The sequence below is a fragment of the Salvelinus namaycush genome, chromosome 31 (genome assembly GCF_016432855.1).
Source record: "Salvelinus namaycush isolate Seneca chromosome 31, SaNama_1.0, whole genome shotgun sequence".
Classification (NCBI taxonomy): domain Eukaryota; kingdom Metazoa; phylum Chordata; class Actinopteri; order Salmoniformes; family Salmonidae; genus Salvelinus; species Salvelinus namaycush.
The window spans coordinates 21,703,345-21,726,389 of record NC_052337.1 but is presented as its reverse complement, the minus strand read 5'-3'; the positions used below and the strand labels follow the sequence as shown (position 1 = coordinate 21,726,389).

At 43.6% G+C, this 23,045-nt stretch overlaps 1 protein-coding gene across 1 annotated transcript in view; it reads left to right on the top strand.

Moving 5' to 3' along the window:
- LOC120025508 (whirlin-like) overlaps window positions 1–23,045 on the top strand; it is a 178,603-nt gene that overhangs the window by 83,309 nt on the left and 72,249 nt on the right. Inside the window, exons 3-4 of the mRNA XM_038970076.1 lie at window positions 1,424–1,642; window positions 2,088–2,213. Of these exons, the coding sequence (XP_038826004.1) occupies window positions 1,424–1,642; window positions 2,088–2,213 (345 nt within the window). The remainder of the gene's footprint in view (window positions 1–1,423; window positions 1,643–2,087; window positions 2,214–23,045) is intronic.

The following is a 23,045-nucleotide window of genomic DNA, read 5'->3' as shown; positions in this document are numbered from 1 at the left end:
GGCTTCATACGTTGTTTATATTATTTGTATGTGTTGGGCTTTGGCTGAGATGATTCTTTACACAGTCAAGTATTTTTGTCCAGGCCTCAGATGTTCCTGGACTAGCACCATTCATTCTCTCTGTGGATAATTCAGATGTTAGAGATTCTATTGGTGACTGACTGATTGAGCGATTCAAGGAGCCATCATCGTTAAGTAACATAGTAGATGCAAAGCATTGAATATTTACATTCATGCACTAAATTCATTTTGTAATTTTGTCCCAGAAGCATTTAACTGCAGAGCACTACAACATCATATGAAGAAATGTGCCTACCTGATTTATGGTACACAGTGAACAGTTTGGAGTTGGGGCTACTTTCATCGTAAAACGTTTCCTTGGTGTTAAATACAGTCTGTGAACAAATTTAAAATGTCTAAGTTGAAGGTTCAGATTACATAATGCCAAGATCATATTTTTCCATATTCTGTTCCAGTTAAAGGGTATAGAGAAGCATTTTTATCAACTCCCACTGTCCTACAAGAGTTTCTGAATTTCCTCAACACTTCAGTTTGCATCTCAATTCATGCTCCTTGGTTGGAGAGTGAGCCAGCGGCAGTGTTTCTTTACCAGGTGCTCAGGGGGAAGCACAGGATCAACTAAGTGGACTCTGTAGATGTTGTTTCTGTCTAAGTATTTTTCAGAGGAGAACAGAAGCCTATCTGCATAACTCACAGTGCATTAGGAGCTATGTACTGTAGCACTATTTGTACTCCAACTCCCAATTGATTCTCTGTAAAGTAGGGGCTGTATTCATAAAGCGTCTCAGAGTAGGAATGCCTTTTAGATCACAATGAATAAGATTACATGGACAGTGGGGACCTGATCCTAGATCAGCACTCCTACTTTTAGACGCTTGATTAATACAGCCCTAGGAGAACAGTCTGGAAGACAGGCTTTTTTAGAATCTGACTGTTTGACTGTACAACAAAGGAATAGTATGATTTTTTCACACACTGATACATTCAACGCAACACATTGCACAAACATGATTGCAGTTACAGCAGACTATCAGAAATCAATGAGGCACAACCCAGAGTGTTTTGTCTCAGCATATCAAGTGTGTGTGTGTGTGTGTGTGTGTGTGTGTGTGTGTGTGTGTGTGTGTGTGTGTGTGTGTGTGTGTGTGTGTACAGGTGCATGCTTGCATGTGTGAATGTATGATTGATTGCCAGAATGATCTGTATGTACTCCGTGCTTTGAAGTGCTTGCTCATGTATGAATAGATTATTTGGATGATTTGTGAAATATTGACTCTCATCTCTTTCCCCTGCTCTCTTCTCCTCCCCTACTCCCCCCTCTCCTCTCATCCACCCTCTCTTCTCCTCCCCTACTCCCCCCTCTCCTCTCCCCTCCCCTCCACCCCTCCTCTCCTCTCTCTAGGTGTTGAAGGGCAGTAAGAAGCTGTCCCTGTCGGTGCAGTCGGTGGGGCGTATCCCGGGGGGTTATGTCACTAACCATGTGTACACCTGGGTGGACCCTCAGGGTCACAGTGTCCCCCCTCCCCCTGACCTCCCAGAGCACCGCAGTGCCACCCTGAGACGCACCGACAGCCAACGACGCAGCACCATGCAGATACTGCAGGAGGGAGATGAGAAGAAGGTGAGCCTGTTTACATACAAATGTAGACACACACGCCCACACACACAAATACACATATACCAGCTCTCTAGATCTGTAGGGTCTGCTGTGACATGCATGGTTTGATCCTACAGTTGGTTGGTTGTTAGGGTGACAGGTCACTGAACACACACACAGGTGCCCACTCAGACTGAGCATTCACATTACCACTGGCCTCTGAAATGGCTTAGTTTAGCATTTAAGAGTGTAATTTAGTGTTGGGCGTTTCCAGATGTCAGCTGTTCATGTTTTATTGTCTCGACAAATTAGTCCACTTCACTCTTCTTAGCCAACAATAACTCACTTACAAATAGCTGCTCAATTTGTTGTAAAAAAAGACACGGCATTCAGAATCTTAGACAATGCTGGATTTTTTTTCTGTCAAATCTCTCTCTCCTCCTCCCTCCTCCCCCCACTTCTCTGTCAGGTGAACCTGGTATTGGACGATGGCCGTTCACTAGGTCTCATGATCCGGGGTGGGGCAGAGTATGCCTTGGGGATCTACATCACCGGAGTGGACCGGGGTTCTGCTGCAGAGTGTAGTGGACTTAAGGTAACCACCGACATGGCCTGCGTCCCAAATGGCACCTTTTCCCTACATAGTGCACTTCCTTTGAACCTCTTGTGACATATTTACATAGCTAGCGCGAGCTTCTGAGAATACCACCAACCAAGCTAGCACTCACACACACATACAAACATTCATAATACGTTTGATAAGACAGGCATGTTAAGGAGGTCACCAGAACTGTCCATAATGCTGAATGTCATCTGGGGCAGTTCTCCTCCTCTCTCTCCCTCCCTCTGCAGTTTATCACACATTAGGTCATTAAGGGACAGGAAAGACAGTTGGAGTGTGGGCACTGCTGAAGGATCAGACTCCCATCAATGGCTCACACTCATGGCAGGATATTGATCCTCCGTGTTAGTAGCGACTGACAAGACCTCCAAAGGGAAATTTAGGGTGAGAGAAAGAGAGAGAAAGCAGGAGAGAGAGAGAGCAGGAAAGAGGGTGGGAGGGAGGGCGAGATAGAGAGACAGAGGTAGACAAAGATGGAGAAGGAGGCTCAAAGGCTCAACATCATCATTACATTCGAGAGGGGCTTCAAGGGAAAATGTGTCTGTTTCTTTCTCTCCATCCAACTCTCTTTGCTGTGTTCCAGACTCTTGTCTTTTTACCTCTGTCTCTCCCTCACTCCATCTCTCTCTTGCTTTCTCCTTATGCTTCATTGTCATCTTAAAGACAATTTGCCTGTGTGTGCTTGTTGAGTGGAGGGGATTGTTTTGGTTCTGTTTTTTCAGAAATCTTCAACTAGTAATTGTTTTTTACATCTCTGAGTTTTGATGCATGGTGGTTTGATGTGATTTGATAGGGAAGGCAATGTTGTCATCTGAATATATTGAAATGGGGACATGGCTATGGACCAGTTATGTCCTCTGTTCTAGTGAGCAGTATGTAGACATTTCACTTTAGGCCACGAGGAAAAAGAAAGGGGAGGCATTGGAGCAGGATCTAAATATAGCCCAGTCTCTGATGTGTTGGGCCCATACCTTTTCTTGACAGAGGGGAGAATGAACAACGCTTCAATGGACACCTGGTATCCTGGTGCCGAGACACACGCTTTTGACGACTTTCAGGGAGCATGAGTCAAAACACGGACACACACACACTCCCACACACAATGGATTCAACATGAATCCATAAAGTATGCTGCAACCTTAATGTGCGTTATTACCGTAAAACTTCAATTAAATGCTGAGTCTCAAATATCCGCCTGTCCCTTTTAATAGCTGGCCAATGGCACACATTTCAGCAAATAAAAGCCCATGCTATTGTTTAAAGTTTTACAATAGTCTATTCCGGTGTACAGTTTTGTGAATTGTGGTGTTTTTCTATAATGTTCCAGCCCTGTGCTCTGTAATGGCCCCCTGTGTACTGTTATGAGGGCCAGTGGGGCGGGAGACCCAGCTTTCTGGGGGGGGGGGGGGGGGGAGAGAGAAACCTGCTGGAGCCAGAAACCTGCTGGAGCCAGCTGGGCTGCCACTTTGACTGATGGGGTTATTACAGGCGTAGCAGGCCAGGGGGCCGTCCATCTCCTCCCTTGCCCCTCTATGGGACGGACCTGGCCCTCCAGACCTGTCCCTCCGGACCTCGTTGAAGACCTTTTTGCGGCACCCGGGGTAAAGAGAGCCCTATAGGCCCTGGTAAAGGTAGTGTACTACATAGGGAAAAGGGTACCATGTGGGATGCAGGCTAGGGGCTCTATTTTAACAAATCTAACAGAATGGGTAAACTAAGTGAATAGCGGTAGCTCTGTAGCTCTGTGTGTCAGAAATATTTTTGCTACCACAATTATTGTTTGCAGTTGCTGGCGGTGGCGTGAAAGGGCTGGGTTTTTCTGAATAAACAAGTTGTGGGTGTGTCGAGGCTTGGTCCCTCACTGGCCAATCAGAATGTACTCCATGGTTAAATATGTGGTTGCTTCAAGTTGTGTATTTAAGGCATTTTATGTATTGCGTTGTCATCAACTCCAATTAGAATGTTAGTCCATTATAGCCTAGTCTGTTAATTAGCCTGCCCCATTTGCAAAATATGTTGAACATGTTTGCAGTCCATATTATTCTAATTGCATTGCTTCAATATGGAAATACATAGTTAACCTACGGCATTCACATTGATATAGAGGCTAGGGATAGACATGGACATGCCAAACATAGTTAATAAGCAAGATACAATTTAGTAGGCTATTGATAAGGTCTTAAAAGTCAGTGTATAATTCTAATCAAATCTGAATACAAACGAAACAACAACTTACAGACTTTGGCAAAAGGTAAAGTCAACAAAACACAGTTCAAACGGTTTGTTACAGATTCTATATAGTTTTGGAAACAGAAAACTGTATGGAAATAAAATGTTTCATCGATGAGAAAATTTGCAGAATGTCGGCCAAAATCCATCTCGCACCATCTTCTCCCACTGGGCTTCCTCTCATCACCATAGTTGGTATGAGTGGAAACGCCAACCGGATGCTTCACATTTATACAGCCATATATTTTCTAGCTGTGTGTTAGCGCTCTATAGAGTGGTGAGGAAAAGGAGGAGCTCCGCAGACTCTTATACCCCTTTCAGATATATGGAATGTGGCGCCTTGAAAGCGCCTCGGCTACGGCATGTTTGTTTGTCTGAAAGGATACACTACGGCTTTTTAAATGGCACCACAACACCTTCTCTAAAGATCGTTTTGAAGCGCCACTGAACTGGCATTTAACTTCTCTGTAAAGTAATGCCACTTCTGAAGCAGGACTAAAAAAACATCATACCTTTCGCCATAGCGGAACAAGAAAGCAAGAAAGAGGGTGATGGCAAAAGCAAGCCAGTATGACAGTATGAATTGCTATGGTGATTTCAGTAAACAATCAGTGAAAATCAACATCCGGTAGAAAAACAACAGCACGGCAGATGGCAAAAGTTTAATTAATTTAACTCTGGCAACAAGTCCTGTCTACTGTGGCAGCTGACGGCATTCAAACGCCAACCTCAATGGCATTTGTGCTCTCATTGAAAACATCGAAACACATCACAAGGCAACCAGAACTGTCAATCAAATGATCTCGAGCTGCCTGCGTGCAGTCTGCCTTCCTGCTGCCTGCAGACAGACCATTCGCTCCTAAGAAAAGCACTTTGAGGTTTGTTAAATACATGACTTACCAATACATTTAGTAGAAAGCAAACACATCTATCTTCCCTACCATAAAAAACTGCAAATACAAAATGTGTGTTATTGAGCCAACAATAATGGGCGATGCACACTTAAGCAGACCAGGATCCAATTGGTCGGCCCCTGTGGATTTCATGTTGTTTATTGCTAGCAAAGCATCCAGGTCTTAATTTTCTGTAAATAGCCTAAAATAAAATCTTTGACTATCATTTCTCTGATCATTCAGTAAGTTTCCCCTATCAGGGTCGAGCCCAATATCATTGTGAAGAGGCTTAGAAGTTATTTCAAAGAGAGAGCCCGCTGATATAAAATGGTGATTAAATGCATCAATAATGTCATTTTTTCCCGTAATGAAGCTAGTGTCTGAATTAATTTGTTGTGGTAGAGGAGGAAGTAGAACCCTTCAGGGATTTGACAGTTTTCCAGAATTTAGCCGGGTTCCCATTACAATCCGAAAAGCGGTTACATAATAATCAGATCTAGCTTTTCTGATTTGTTTTACACAACGTTTCTTCAGTTGCTTAAAATCTTGCCAGTCCGGGCCTAACCCTGTGTTCCTGGCCTTGACCCAAACATCCTCTTTTTTTATGAATGACTTCTGATAATTCCAGAGTGTACCAGGCATTCGATCTACCTATTAACCCTTCATTTTTTAATGGAGCATGATTATCCACAATAGTATTGAAGACATCATCAAAAGGCTCAAAGCTATATCAGGTTCAGGGATAGCTGAAATACAGTCAAGGTCACTAAAATAAAGATCATGAAAAAAAACCTGTTCACTGAAGTTTTTAAAGTTCCTCTTTGTGATGATACAAGGCTTCAACTTTTGTATTCTCACATCTCTACCACAAACAACTGGGCAAAGGTCACTAATGTCTTGGGCAAAGACACCAGTAGAAGCATATTTCTTTGGTGTATTCGGTAAAATGAGATCAATCAGAGTTAACTTTGAAGGATCTTTGGGGTTGACCTGTGTAGGCTTAGTCACCAGCTGAGTTAGGTTGAGATCATTACACGCCTTTTAGATTGTCTAAAGCCTGCAATTCCCAATTATAATTTAGGTCACCCAGGATAATCATTTCTGATTTAGTAAAATAAGACAACAAACTAGTTAACTCCTTGAGTGCACAACGGTTAGCTGAGGGAGGACAATATACCCCTATAACAGTTATGGAAACATTTTTCCCCAGACAAAGGCATAAAGATAGCAGCTAAAGTTATTTGGCAAGAAAAATGGATTTCAGTAAAGAGACAGAGAAAGGACTTTAATAAGAATGGCTACTCCACCATTTCGACCCTGTTTGTCAGCTCTGAACACATTATAACCCTCAATATTAGTCCAGAATTGTCTGCCCGACAGTAAAGGAGAGAACAGCTCATGGCTGGGGTGTGTGGGGTCCTTGATGATGCCGCATGCTCAGGCCCTGTTTTGAGTAAATGTCCTGGTTGGATGGAAGCATGGTTCCAGTGATCTTCACCACCCGCTGCAGGGCCTTGCGGTCGTGGATGGAGCCATTTCCGTATCACGCCATGATGCAACCGGTCAGGACGCTCTAAATGGTGCAGCGGTAGTTTAGGGAGAGGCGTGCCACATTTCTTCAGCCACCTTAGGAAGTAAAGACACTGTTGCATCCTCTTGACAAGAGTGGTGGTGTTGTTGGTCCATGGTCCTCGGTGATGTGGACGCCGAAGAACTTAAAACTCACCACTCTCTCGACTGCAGCCCCATTGATGTGGATCAGGGCATGTTCCCTCCTCTGCTTCCTGAAGTCAACAATTAACTCCTTTGTTTTGCTGATATTGTGGGAGAGGTTGTTGTCATGACACCACAATGCCAGTTCACTTCCTCGCTATAAGCTGACTTGTCGTTGTTGGTTATCAGGCCTACAACCGTGGTATCGACAGCAAACATGATGATGGAGTTGGTGTCTTGCAAAGCCATGCAGTCGTGGGTAAACAGGGAGTACAGCAGAGGACTGGGGTGCCCTGTGTTAAGAGTCAGTGTGGAGGAGGTGTCTGCCCGTCAGGAAGTCCAGGATCCATTTTCAGAGGGTGGTGTGGAACTGTAGTCAATGAACAGCATTCTCACATAGGTAATCCTCTTGTCCAGATGTGTTACGGCCGTGTGAATAGCGATGGAAATTGCATCTTCCATGAATCTGTTGTGTTGGAGCAGTAAGCACATTGGAGTGGGACCAGTGTGCCTGGCATGCCAGCCTTGATGTGGGCCATGATCAGCCTCTCAAAGCACTTCATGATGACTGAAGTGAGCGTGACGGGACAATGGTCATTTGGGCATGTCATTCAAACAAAGAGATGCCTCTCTGGCTACCAGTGCATATTTCCAAACTATGCATATAATGACACTTTCTAAAAACTATGCTGGTATTCTTTTGTCCATAACTTAACTGTTTATTAAATAATTCATAAATGGCACCATACAGAGTTCTATATGGAACCATTTTGGTTCAGTGAAGAAGAACCTCATGGGTTCTGTTCAAATCCTATAAAAGGGTTCTGCATATAGCTTTTTGAGGTACCATATATGAAGCAAGCAATAGAACCCTTTTTGGTTCTATAAGGGAGAAAACAATTCTAAGAGTGTGGATAGCCTACTCGAACAATCGAAATGAATCGTATGCAGGTATGTGAATTGTGATGGATGGTTAGTTGCAGCATGGAGGGCCACAGATCAAAGCCCAGGCCCAACTGATAGTTGACTCGATGGACACCAGGGTTTCCTCATTTTAATTTAAGGGCCACCGGGGCGCTCACAGGACAGACAGGAGTAAATAATCATGAGGGCAAAAACCTCCAAATTATTTCGAAGCACTCTCAGTAGACCATTTAAAACCCCTTTATGCTAAACCAGCATTGATTAAGTGGAGAGTAGGCTATGCTTGGTTTTTAATAAAATTAAACGAAATGGGGGGAAACCCAAAGTTTTTTATGTTTCTAAATACGAGATTCACGAACAGAAAATGCACATTTCTCATCCATGGACACTGTGTTAATGGTGTGCGTACTGGGAGCGGAGTCAGGTGTAGGAGAGCAGAGAGTTGTGAACAGGCGCACACTTTATTTAGGCAGGAGAAACCAACAGACGGACGCCACTGCGTCAAACTCCAGCCAATATGGCAAAAGTGCAAACACGCAAACAGTCACAATAATATGTACAAACAAATAAACATACCTTGTGAAATAAAACACGGAATAAACTCATACCAGTATAGCGCGTCAAAATAGACACGTAACACAAAACAATCTCACACAAAGACATGAGGGGGAACAGAGGAATAAATACATGTAGTGTGATTGGGGAATGAAAAGCAGGTGTGCCGGGAACAAGCGAAAACAAATGGATAAAGGAAAAATGGAGCGGCGATGGCTAGAAAGCCGGTGACATCGACCACCGTACGCCACCCGAACAAGGAGAGTAGCCGACTTCGGCGGAAGTCGTGACAGTACCCCCCCCTGACTCCAGCGGCGCGCCAACACCGGCCTCGGGGACGACCCGGAGGGCGAGGCGCAGGTCGATCCGGCCGGCGACGGTGGAACTCCCGCAGCAGTTCAGGGTCCAACACATCCGCCACCGGAACCCAGCACCTCTCCTCCGGACCGTAACCCTCCCACTCCACGAGGTATTGAAGGCCCCTCGCTCGACGCCTCGAATCCAGGATGGAACGGACGGAGTACGCCGGGGCCCCCTCGATGTCCAGAGGGGGCGGAGAAACCTCCCGCACCTCAGACTCCTGGAGCGGACCAACCACCACCGGCCTGAGGAGAGATCCACGGAACGAGGGGTTAATATGGTAATCGGGGGGAAGCTGTAACCTGTAACATACCTCGTTCACTCTCCTCAGGACTTTAAATGGCCCCACAAACCACGGGCCCAGCTTCCGGCAGGGTAGGCGGAGGGGCAGGTTTCGGGTCGAGAGCCAGACCCGGTCCCCCGGTGCGAACACCGGGGCCTCACTGCGGTGACGGTCCGCGCTGGTCTTTTGGTGCAGCGCGGCCTGCTGGAGGTGACCATGGGCGGCTTCCCATGTCTCCTCCGCGCGCCTGAACCAATCGTCCACCGCAGGAGCCTCGGTCTGATTCTGATGCCACGGTGCCAGAACCGGCTGGTACCCCAATACACACTGAAAGGGGGAGAGGTTAGTGGAGGAGTGGCGGAGCGAGTTCTGCGCCATCTCTGCCCAGGGCACGGACGCCGCCCACTCCCCCGGCTGGTCCTGGCAATAGGGCCGCAGAAACCTGCCCACATCCTGGTTCACTCTTTCCACCTGCCCATTACTCTCTGGGTGGAAACCCAAGGTGAGGCTGATCGAGACCCCCAGACGTTCCATAAACGCCCTCCAGACTCTTGAAGTAAACTGGGGACCTCGATCAGACACTATATCCTCAGGCACCCCGTAGTGCCGGAAGACGTGTGTAAACAGGGCCTCCGCAGTTTGTAGGGCCGTAGGGAGGCCGGGCAGAGGGAGGAGATGACAGGACTTAGAGAAACGATCCACAACGACCAGGATCGTGGTGTTTCCCTGTGAGAGAGGAAGATCCGTCAGAAAATCCACCGACAGGTGTGACCAAGGCCGTTGTGGAACGGGTAAGGGATGTAGCTTACCTCTGGGCAGGTGTCTAGAAGCCTTACACTGGGTGCACACCGAGCAGGAGGAAACATAACCCTCACGTCCTTAGCCAAGGTGGGCCACCAGTACTTCCCAGTCAGACAGCGCACCGTCCGACCAATCCCCGGATGACCGGAGGAGGGTGATGTGTGGGCCCAATAGGTCAACTGGTCACGGACAGCAGATGGAACGTACTGACGCCTGACGGGACACTGGAGTGGAGCGGGCTCTGTACACAAATCCTGCTCAATGTCCGCGTCCAGCTCCCACATGACCGGCGCTACCAGGCAGGAGGCCGGGAAAATGGGAGTCTGATCCATGGGCCGCTCCTCTGTGTTATACAGCCGGGACAGTGCGTCTGCCTTCACATTCTGGCTGCATGAAATTGTCACCTTTGCGCGTGTTTTTAAGGACACACCTCAAATATAGCCACCCCTCCAACCTCAGCTGATGTTGGACAAGTAAATTGCCGAACCTGGCGTTAGGGCTAGAAAATGCCAGTGCACCAGTTTTCACACAATGACATTGCAAACGAACGTGCTTTTGACACTTGTGCCTCCTTACCACCAGCCGAAAATAGAGCCCTAGGACAGTGGGATAGCATGGAAGGAGAGGGTAACACTAACAGGGTAACACATAGCTACGACCCACTGGTCATGTTCAGAAGTAGCACCTCATTCACCAAGATGGGGTCAGTCAGAGATGCTTACAGCTAGCAATGATGGTTGTTATTTGTTATGAAGCTTATGGGGCGAACTAGTCAACTGTGAACAGAGGCACTTTTAAATAATGATACATTAACCTTCACAATGCTATGGGCCCTGGTCAAAAGTAGTGCACCAAATAGGGAATAGGGTGCCATTTGGGACACATGGGGTGTCTTTAAATCCCTGTTGGGATGTGACTCTGCATCATTGAGTATGTAAGTCATCTTGTGGGTTTATTCCTGTTGTTATCCCTCTGTAAATGAATGGCATGTTGATTATAGCTCTGTAATTCACTCTGGAGGGGGCCTTCAATCCATTTATGTCTAAATTCTAAAATATACTTCGGAATATTATTGTACACAGTGTCCACAGCCCCCGACAGGAATGAAAGTCCTTCTAACTGTAGTCATATTAACCAGGGGATGTCTGTACGGTTACTGTGTGGAGGTATTCATCTAGCATTGGGATGATGGATTTGCTCAGTTCAATCCCTGCCAGGCTTGTATAAAAACATCCAACCAGCCATGGTGGCAGCACTGTCTCGGTCTGTCTGTCTCTCTCTCTCCCTTTCTCTCTGCACACCAAATTACTTTGTGTTTGTAAAAGCTTCCTTATGGCTTTACTCTCCAGCCTTATGGCTCTACTCTCCAGAGGCCTTGTAAAAGTGTTGTTGTAAAGTGTTGGGGTGTTTATAACAGCTAGCTAGTTTCCCAAATGGCACCCGATTCCCCATGGGCTCTGGTTTAAAGTAGTGCACTAAATAGGGAATAGGATTCCATTTGGGACACAGCATGGGTCTTTTCTGGTAAAGTGCTCTGCCCAGAGACAGCTTTCTCCACGGTGGAAAAGGCTACTGACAGTCGTTTGCCCTTTTCATGACACCTGGCTGCTTCAGTCTAATTGAATTCAATGTCTTGAGAAAGGTCACGTCAAGCGCACCAGCATCAATACAATAACACAGTGTCAGAGCTATGGATGAAACAACTCCTGCTGAGATGAAGGCTGTCCTATAATGAACTCCAGGGGCATCAAACACCCCAAAACTCTGAGGAGGCACAAAGTATGTGAGGATGGCTGGGAGGTGGTTCACATTTTTCGAACACCTGAAACAGCTTTTTCTGCATACCGAAGCTGTCTGCATACCTCTTGAGCTGTCTGTATCCTCCTGATTGGTGATTCTTTTTTTAAAGAAACTAAATATGCTTCTCTGCAAAAATCTGGGTAAAAGATTGAAAGGAATGTGAGTCTTATTCAGTACATTTAGTTTTTGCTTGCTTTTTTAAAGTCTACCAACATTGCCAGCAGGCATGCCAGCTAAGGTAGTTAGACAAACCAGCTACTCTGAACCTATCTGGTCAAGCTAAAGCCAACTTCATAAAACTGCTATGTGGCTAGAGGTAACACAGAGAAACAACAACATACCTTTTTTTTAACATGACATATGGGTTTGACGCCTCTGATGAACACTGTATGTGCAGACAAACTATTATGGACAACAATGTCTCAGTGCAGTTGACTACTAACACCAACCAGAGTGGAGACTAGAGTGCCTTCAGAAAGTATTCATACCCCTCGACTTATTCCACATTGTGTTACAGCCTGAATTCAAAATGGATTAAATATATTTTTTCCTCACCCATTTACACACAATACCCCATAATGCAAACATGTTTAAAAAAATATATATATATTTGGAAATGAAATACAGAAATATCTCCTTTACATACAGTTGAAGTCGAAAGTTAACATACACTTAGGTTGGAGTCAAAAAGAATGTTTTTCAACCACTCCACAAATTTATTGTTAACAAACTATAGTTTTGGCAAGTCGGTTAGAACATCTACTTTGTGCATGACACAAGTAATTTTTCCAACAATTGTTTACAGACAGATTATTTCACTTATAATTCCCTGTATCACAATTCCAGCGGGTCAGAAATGTACATACACTAAGTTGACTGTGCCTTTAAATAGCTTGGAAAATTCCAGAAAATTATATAATGGCTTTAGAAGCTTCTGATAGGCTAATTGACATAATTTGAGTCAATTGGAGGTGTACCTGTGGATCTATTTCAAGGCCTACCTTCAAACTCTGTGCTTCTTTGCTTGACATCATGGGAAAATCAAAAGAAATCAGCCAAGACGTCAGAAGGAAAATTGTAGACCTCCACAAGTCTGGTTCATCCTTGGGAGCAATTTCCAAACCCCTGAAGGTACGACGTTCATCTGTAAAAAAGGACAACAAAGTCAAGGTATTGGAGTGGCCATCACAAAGCCCTGACCTCAATCCCATAGAAAATATGTGGGCAGAACTGAAAAAGCATGTGCGAGCAAGGAGGCCTACAAACCTGACTCAGTTACACCAGCTATGTTCGGAGGAATGGGCCAAAATTCCCCCAAATTATTGTGGGAAGCTTGTGGAAGGCCACCCGAAACGTTTGACGCAAGTTAAACAATTTAAAGGCATGCTACCAAATATTAATTGAGTGTATGTAAACTTCTGACACACTGGGAATGTGATGAAAGAAATAAAAGCTGAAATAAATCATTCTCTCTACTATTATTCTGAAATTTCACATTCTTAATATAAAGTGGTGATCCTAACTGACCTAAAACAGGGAATTTTAATTAGGATTAAATGTTGGGAATTGTGAAACTGAGATTAAATGTATTTGGCTAAGGTGTATGTAAACTTCCGACTTCAACTGTATGCCTAGTCATTTCGCCCCCACCTACATTTACAGAGTATCTCAATTAGCCTGTACCCCTATACGCTGACCCGGTACCAGTGCCCCCTGTATGTAGCCTCGTTATTGTTACTTTTATTGTGTTACTTTTTATTCTTAATTTTTATTTTAGCCTACTTGGTAAGTATTTTCTTCTTCTTGAACTACACTGTTGGTTAAGGCCTTGTAAGTAAACATTTCACAGTGGCAAATAAAGTTTGATTTCATTTTGAACACATCCACAAGAAAGCAACAAATCACCCTCACTGGAATCACAACTACAGACACAGACTTGGAATCCCAACCAGATCTACAGTGAATGGAATGAAGCTTGTAAAGTTCTTGGGCTACTGCATTGGTAGCTGGTGAGTGAAGATATAGGAGGACAACTCATTTTAATGGCTGGAATGGACTGAATGGAAAGGTATCAAACGCATACCATTCCTTTATTCCATTCCAGCCATGAAATTTGATTTTACTTCTATATCTCCACCCACCACGAGATAACTGGTATATCACAGTGGCTCTCTGACCAATACACAAACTGTATGAACTAAATCAGGATTTTGATGAAGGCACGGCATGTTAAGTGAATCAGATGGGAGAGAGAGTTGAAAGCTGACCAGAGCTGATCTCATAGCAGTAAGAAAAGGTTGAGCTACAATATAAAAAACACACCCAGCACAGTGACTCTATGGGGTTAGAGAGCACTTGTCTCAGGTGAGGAGAGCTGAACAGACATCCTATTAGATCCCCATTGAAGTGTCTTTCTTCCCTACACTGTGCGTATATCCCAAACGGCACCCTATTCCCTATATAGTGCACTACTTTTGACCAGTGCTGACCAGGGACGATAGGGCTTTGGTCAAAAGTAGTGCACTATAATAGTAGTAGTGCACTATATAGGGAATAGTGTGCCATTTTGGGACGCATCCTGTATTTGTTTGATCTGCCCACTGTCATGAATCCCATTGACATTACAGTGGTGGAAGTGGGACAGTGATGTACTGTACGGTGTAGGTTTACTCATTGCTTTACTGTGAGAGGGGGATGAGGAGATGTAAGATGAAATGATCCCAAGACAGTGATCCCTATACAGTCAGACACTCTCTATTCCCATCTTGTGAATTGAAGTGTCTTCACTTCGTTGTGCCTCTCTGGGCCTCAGTGTTGCTGTCTTTTTCGGTATCCACTCGCTCTTTTTATGTCTCTCTTACTGTATCTCTCTCTCATTGCCTTCATCTGTCTCTCCCTCTCTATCTCCCTCTCTCATCCCTCTACAGTACAGTACAAGGGTCCAGGCTGTGACAGAGCAGCGTTTGGCATTTGGCCACCCACCTCTGTTCCTCTACACTCGGGCAGCCGTGACATTTCGCTCTCGTCTGTTCTCCAGTGAAGGGAAAAGAAGAACAGGGAAAAGATTAGATATAGACTGGCGCCGTGCCCATTTGTCCAACTCTGCTCTATGAAATGCAGCATTTTTCTTTTAAAACAGGATTCCCTAAATGAAGGAAGGCAGCAGGGGGGTTGGGGAAATAGGGAGGTGTATGTTTGTTCCAAAAAGAGAGAGAGAGGGATGCCTAGATCGTGCCAGACTCCTGAGAAAAGACAACTGAGATGTCAGACTTTAACTGGATGGTGTTAAACTGAATTGAACAAATGCACTGCCGATCATACAAAGGAGATCACCACTACTTAACAAATTAGACAAAAGAGATTCAACATGATCAACAAAGGCTGACCCAATACAAACGACTAAATTAAACCTTTCCTTAGATGAATCACACAAACAATGCTATGGACTTCCACAGAGGCCATTTAAGAGGAACTAGTGTACTAAAACAGAGTGCGGAGTCGGACTGAGAGCCAAGCTGAACACACTAATTTGTTTTCCCACCATTCAGCAGAACGATCTATTATCACGACGGATGGAAAGCCTCCCAACAACCAAATTGAAATTGTTACTTAATCCATCCAAATATAAAGCACTGTGTGCAAGGGAGCAAAAGCCCTGTTGGAACCATTTTAGTTTGTCGAACGCCACTTTATCACTAGCAGTAATCAATCAAAACACTTTTGTTCATCTGTGAGTCAACAAGAATACATACACAGAATGTCATTTGTGGTCCTTTGTAGCTCAGTTGGTAGAGCATGGCTCTTGTAACGTCAGGGTATTGGGTTCGATTCCCAGGACCACCCATATATAAAGTGTATGCACGCATGACTAAGTTGCTTTGAATAAAAATGTATGCTAACTGGCGTATGTTATATGTAAATACAATTTTGCTGATAGTGCCTTCAATTCAGACCCCTTGACTTTTTCCACATTTTGTTGGGTTACAGCCTTATTTTAAAATGGATTACATGGAGATGTTTTGTCACTGGCCTACACACAATACCCCATAATGTCAGAGTGGAATTATGTTGTTTTTTTGAAATGTCTGAAATGTCTTGAGTCAATAAGTATTCAACCCCTTTGTTATGGCAAGCCTACTGTAAATATGTTTAGGAGTAAAAATGTGCTTAACAAGTCACATACTAAGTTGCATGGACTCACTATGTGTGCAATAACAGTGTTTAACATTATCTTTTAACGACTACCTCATCTTTGTACCCCACACATACAATTATATGTACTGCAAGGTCCCTCAGTCGAGCAGTGAATTTCAAACACAGATTCAACCACAAAGACCATGGAGGTTTTCCAATGCCTCGCAAAGAAGGGCACCTATTGGTAGATGGGTAAAAATAAAAAAAGCTAGTTATTCATTACACTTTGGATGGTGTATCAATATACCCAGTCACTACAGAGATACAGTCTTCCTTCCTAACTCAGTTGCTGGAGAGGAAGGAAATCACTCAGGGATTTCACCATGAGGCCATTAGTGACTTTAAAACAGTTAGAGTTTAAAGGCCTGTAATAGGACAAAACTGAGGATGGATCAACAAAATTGTATTTACTCCACAATATTAACCTAATTGACAGAGTGAAAAGAAGGAAGCTTGTACAGAATACAAATATTCCAAAACATGCATACTGTTTGCAAAAAGGCAATAAAGTAATACTGCAAAACATTTGGCAAAGCAATTACCTTTCTGTCCTGAATACAAAGTGTTATGTTTGGGGCAAGTCCATAACAAATGGATATAATATAACAAATTACTGAGTACCACTCTCCATATTTTCAAGCATAGTGGTGGCTGCATCATGTTATGTGTATGCCTGTTATCGGATTGGAGTATTTTTCAGGATGAAAAAGAAACATAATGGAGCTAAGCACAGACAAAATCTTAGAGGAACATTTGGTGCAGTCTGCTTTCCACCAGACAAGGAGATTAATTCACCTTTCAGCAGGACAATAACCTAAAACACAAGGCACACTGAAGTTGCTTACCAAGAACACAGTGAATGTTCCTGAATGGCCGAGTTACAGCTTTGACTCAAATCTACTTGAAAATCTATGGCAAGACCTAAAAACGGTTGTCTAGCAATGATCAACAATCAATTTGACAGAGTTTGAAGAATGTTGCAAATGTTGCACAATCCTGGTGTGTTAAATCTTAGCAATTTACCCAGAAAGACTCACAGCTGTAATTGCTGCCAAAGGTGCTCCTACAAAGTATTTACTCAGGGGTGTGAAAACTTTCAGTTGAAGTCGTAAGTTTACATACACCTTAGCCAAATATATTTACTCTGTTTTTCACAATTCCTGACATTTAATCCTAGTAAAAATTCCCTGTCTTAGGTCAGTTAGGATCACCACTTTATTTTAAGAATGTGAAATGTCAGAATAATAGTTATTTCAGCTTTTATTTCTTTCATCACATTCCCAGTGGGTCAGAAGTTTACACACACTCAATTAGTATTTGGTAGCATTGCGTTTAAATTGTTTAACTTGGGTCAAACGTTTCGGGTAGCCTTCCACAAGCCTCCCACAATAAGTTGGGTGAATTTTGGCTCATTCCTCCTGACAGAGCTGGTGTAACTGAGTACGGTTTGTAGGCCTCCTTGCTCGCACACACTTTTTCATTTCTGCCCACAAATGTTCTATGGGATTGAGGTCAGGGCTTTGTGATGGCCAAACCAATACCTTGACTTTGTTGTCCTTAAGCCATTTTGCCACAACTTTGGAAGTATGCTTGGGGTCATTTTCCATTTGGAAGACCCATTTGCGACCAAGCTTCAACTTCCTGACTGATGTCTTGAGATGTTGCTTTAATATATCCACATAATTTTCCTCCCTCATGATGCCATCTATTTTGTGAAGTGCACCAGTCCCTCCTACAGCAAAGCACCCCCACAACATGATGCTGCCACCCCCGTGCTTCACGGTTGGGATGGTCTTCTTCGGCTTGCAAGCCTCCCCTTTTTCCTCCAAACATAACAATGGTCATTATGGCCAAACAGTTCTATTTTTGTTTCATCAGACCAGAGAACATTTCTCCAAAAAGTACGATCTTTGTCCCCATGAGCAGTTGCAAACCGTAGTCTGGCTTTTTTATGGCGGTTTTGGAGCAGTGGCTTCTTCCTTGCTGAGCAGCCTTTCAGGTTATGTCGATATAGAACTTGTTTTACTGTGGATATAGATACTTTTGTACCTGTTTCCTCCAGCATCTTCACAAGGTCCTTTGCTGTTGTTCTGGGATTGATTTGCACTTTTCGCACTAAAGTATGTTCATCTCTAGGAGACAGAATGCGTCTCCTTCCTGAGCGGTATGACAGCTGCGTGGTCCCATGGTGTTTATACTTGTGTACTATTGTTTGTACAGATGACCTTCAGGGGTTTGGAAATTGCTCCCAAGGATCAACTAGACTTGTGGAGATTTAAAAAAAAAAAAAAAAAAAAGGTCTTGGCTGATTTCTTTTGATTTTCCCGTGATGTCAAGCAAAGTGAGCAAAGTGAGTTCGAAGGTAGGCCTTGAAATACATCCATAGGTACACCTCCAATTGACTCAAATGATGTCAATTAGCCTATCAGAAGCTTCTAAAGCCATGACATCATTTTCTGGAATTTTCCAAGCTGTTTAAAGGCACAGTCAACTTAGTGTATGTAAACTTCTGACCCACTGGAATTGTGATACAGTGAATTATAAGTGAAATAATCTGTCTGTAAACAATTGTTGGAAAAATGTATTGTGTCATGCACAAAGTAGATGTCCTAACCGACTTGCCAAAACTATAGTTTGTAAACAAGAAATTTGTGGAGTGGTTGAAAAACAACTTCCGACTTCAACTGTAGGTAACAAACAAATAGCAAGTAGACATGCTGGTAAAAATTGAGTAAAACTGATTTAAGTTTGCCTGCATTAAAGTCCCCGGCCACTAGGAGAGCCGCGTCAGGGTGAGCATTTTCTTCTTTGCTTATGACCTTATAGAGTTGGTTGAGATTGGTCTTAGTGCCAGCTTCGCTTTGTGGTGGTAAATAGACGGCTACGAATAATACAGATGAGAACTCGCTTTGTAGATAGTGTGGACGACAGCTTATCGTAAGGTTCTCTACCTCAGGCGAGCAATACCTCAAGACTTGTTTAATATTAGACATTGCACACCAGCTGTTATTGAGAAAAATACACATACCCCCACCCCTCGTCTTACTAGAGGCAGTGTCTCTGTTCTGCCGGTGCATGGAAGCTCTATATTCTCTGTTTCTTCGTTCAGCCACGTCTCGGTGAAACAGAAGATGTTACAGTTTTTAATGTCCTGTTGGTAGGATAATCTTCATAGTAGGTCAACAATTTTTTTTCTAACGATTGCACGTTAGCAAGAAGAATGGAAGGCATTGGGAGTTTACTCGCTTGTGTTTTCACACAAGCTGAGAAAGTGAGACAGAGAGAAAGAAAGAGAACAAGAAAGACATGGAGAGAGATGAGGAATCGATGGCAATGTGAGACTTGCGATAGAGAGGTGTGTGGGGAAAACAATGGGCTGTGTTTCATGGCTATCGATCCAGTTGTACTCATCTGTACTCATCTGTACAACTGTACAACTTATTTCCAGAAAACACAGTTGCTTATTATTCATCTCCACATTGATTGGCTGAAAGATGGCGCCGTACTGGATTAATATTTTGTGATTCTTTTATCGTTTATTTTACCTTTTTTTCTCAATATATCCGCTATCAAGAACTTTTGAACATCAGATCGGCAGTTACCTCAATTCCGTCTTCGACTCATCTTCCCTGGGATCTTTTTGTAATTTCAACCCAATTTTTGGGCTACCCAAGTGGAAACACTGACATTACAGAGGCAAGAGGGGAGATCCTGGTAAGACTAAGGCGAAGGGAGAACCGGACACCTCTTTCCTCCATTCTACTGGCCACTTGATAATAAGATGGATGACCTCCGATCGCAGATTTGCTACCAATGGGACTGTCGAAACTGCAATATTCTCTGCTTTTCTGAAACATGGCTCTCGGACAAGATACCCCCCATGGCTGTCCAACTCGATGGATTCTCCATTCACTGTGCCAACAGTGGAGTCAAGGAAATAGAGGGGGGGAGAGGTTTGCCTCTTCATCAACAATAACTGGTGTGCTGACTTGAGCGTGGTGGAAGTGTCGGAATACCTGATGGTTAAATGTCAACTCTTACCTCCCGAGTGAGTTTTCAGCTATTATAGTGACTGTTCTATACATTCAACCCCAGGACAAGAAAAATAACAGGCTGGCACTTAACAAACTGTACAAGATAACCAAGCAGGAAAACTTACATCCAGACGCTGCTTTTCTGGTTGCCGGCGATTTTAATTCCGTGTTATTAAGACACGTGATGACCAACTTCCATCAACACGTCTCCCTCGCCGCTAGTGCCGATAAAGTCCTAGACCACTGTTATTCTACCCACAAGCAAGCATACCATTTTTATTTATTTACATTTTATATAACCCTCATTTTACCAGGTAAATTGACCGAGAACACATTTTCAATTACAGCAACGACCTAGGGAATAGTTACAGGGGGAGGAGAGGGGATGAAGGAGCCAATTGGAATACAAGGCCCTCCCTCATCCTCCATTCGGCAAATCAAGTCATGACTCTGTACGCCTGCTTCCTGTTTACAAGCAGAAGCTCAAACAGGAAGTACCAGTGACTCGCTCCGTTGAGAAATGGTCTCCAGAATCAGAGATTATGCTACAGGACAGCTTTGCTAGCGCTGATTGGAATATGTTTCAGGACTCCGCAGATAACATCGACGAGCTAACCACCACCGTCACAGGCTTCATTAGGAAATGCATCGGGGACATTGTCCCCACGGTGAAGGTTCTCTGCTTCCCCAATCAAAAGCCCTGGATTAACACTGAGGTTGGTGCTAAACTAAAGGACAGGGCTACCGCACACAGAGCTATTGCAAACAATCCTGATGCTACGGCTGAGGACAGGAACACGTACAATAAGTCCTGCTATGACCTCCACAGAGTCATCAAATGACAATATAGGAATAAGGTGGAATCATATTACACAGACTCCGACACCCGGCGCATGTGGCAGGGGCTACAGTCCATTACGGATTACAAAGGAAGAGCCAGCCAAAGACCCAACGATGTCTCTCTACCAGACGAAATCACTGCATTTTCGGCACGCTTTGACAATAACAACATTGTGCCGGGTGTGAGGTTCGCTGCAGACCCAGAAGATTTGGCAATCTCGCTCTCCAAGGCCGACGTGAGTGAAGTCTTTAATCAGGTCAATACCACAAGGCCGCGGGGCCCAATGGTATTTCAGGGTGCATTCTCAGAGCATGCGCAGAACAGCTGGCAGGTATATTCACGGTAATTTTCAACCTCTCCTTGTCCCAGTCTGTAATCCCCACATGTTTTAACCTCTAATTCCTCCCAAACCCGGATCCGGGAGCACCCCCATCAGTAAAAAAGCTGACTAGCATAGCCTAGCATAGCGTCACAAGTAAATACTAGCATCTAAATATCATTAAATCACAAGTCCAAGACACCAGATGAAAGATACACATCTTGTGAATCCAGCCATCATTTCTGATTTTTAAAATGTTTTACAGGGAAGACACAATATGTAAATCTATTAGCTAACCACGTTAGCAAAAGACACCACTTTTTTTACTCCACCATTTTTTTACTGCATCAGTAGCTATCACAAATTCGACCAAATAAAGATATAAATAGCCACTAACCAAGAAACAACTTCATCAGATGACAGTCTGATAACATATTTATTGTATAGCATATGTTTTGTTAGAAAAATGTGCATATTTCAGGTATAAATCATAGTTTACCATTGCAGCCACCATCACAACTCTCACCAAAGCAACTAGAATAACTACAGAGACCATCGTGTATTACCTAAATACTCGTCATAAAACATTTATGAAAAATACACAGCGTACAGCAAACTTGACTAAAAAAATACAGGTTGGACAGCAAATGAAAGATAAATTAGTTCTTAATGCAATCGCTGTGTTACATTTTTAAAATTAACGTTACTACAACATACAGCGTGCGTTAAAGCGAGGCTGCACTGAAATTAATGGCGGCTTATGCATTTTACATTTTTCAACAGAACAACGAATTAACAGCATAAATAGTTCTTACTTTTTGATGAACTAGCATCAGAATCTTGGGAAAGGTGTCCTTTGTCCAAAAGAATCGTTGCTCGGTTGTAGAATGTCGTCTTCAACGTTGCAATTAGCAGTAAACATTAGCATGTAAGCCAGAGATACCCAACTCCCTAGAACGCCACAAAAATAAATACCCGAAAATCGCAATATACTGACATAAACTGATATAATTCGGTTTAAAATAACAACATTATGATGTCTTTAAAGCCTATATCGAATAAAAACACAGCCGGATATTTCTAAGAGCTATAACCGAAGGTTCTAGTACGATATGCCAAGGTCCTCCGTGCGTCAGAGCGAAGAGGGAAAAGACCAGACACTTCCTTGCCAAGCTATTTATAACCTTTCAGATCTACGTAGAGACTCCATTTCAAGTCTCACTATTCGCTAACATCCAGGGGAAGGCGTATGCAGTGCATCTCAACCAATAGAAGACAGGCAGATTTATAAACAGATCTCAGAGCAGCTTGCAGAATTCTGCATTCTCACATCCACATAGGAAAATTGCTCTAAGTCCAGTTCTGTTTCACTCACAGATATAATTCAAACGGTTTTAGAAACTAGAGAGTGTTTTCTATCCAATAGTAATAATAATATGCATATTGTACGAGCAAGAATTGAGTACGAGGCAGTTTAACTTGGGAACGTAATTATTACAAAGTGCTAACAGCACCCCTATTTTAAGATGACCACCATCACCCCTGTTCCCAGGAACTCTAACATGATGACCAAACCTGCTCCACACGTGCGTCCATGTGTGCCATCATGCACATGTTGAGTTTGTCTATCCCCACCAGACGCGATCAGGACACACAGGTTGAAATATCAAAACGAACTCTGAACCAACTATATTAATTTGGGGACAGGTTGAAACACACATGACACATTTATGGACATTTAGCTAGCTAGCTTGTTGTTGCTAGCTAATTTGTCCTGGGATATAAACATTAGGTTGTTATTTTACCTGAAACGCACAAGGTCCTTTATTCTTGGATCTTTGTAGAACCCATTTTACAAA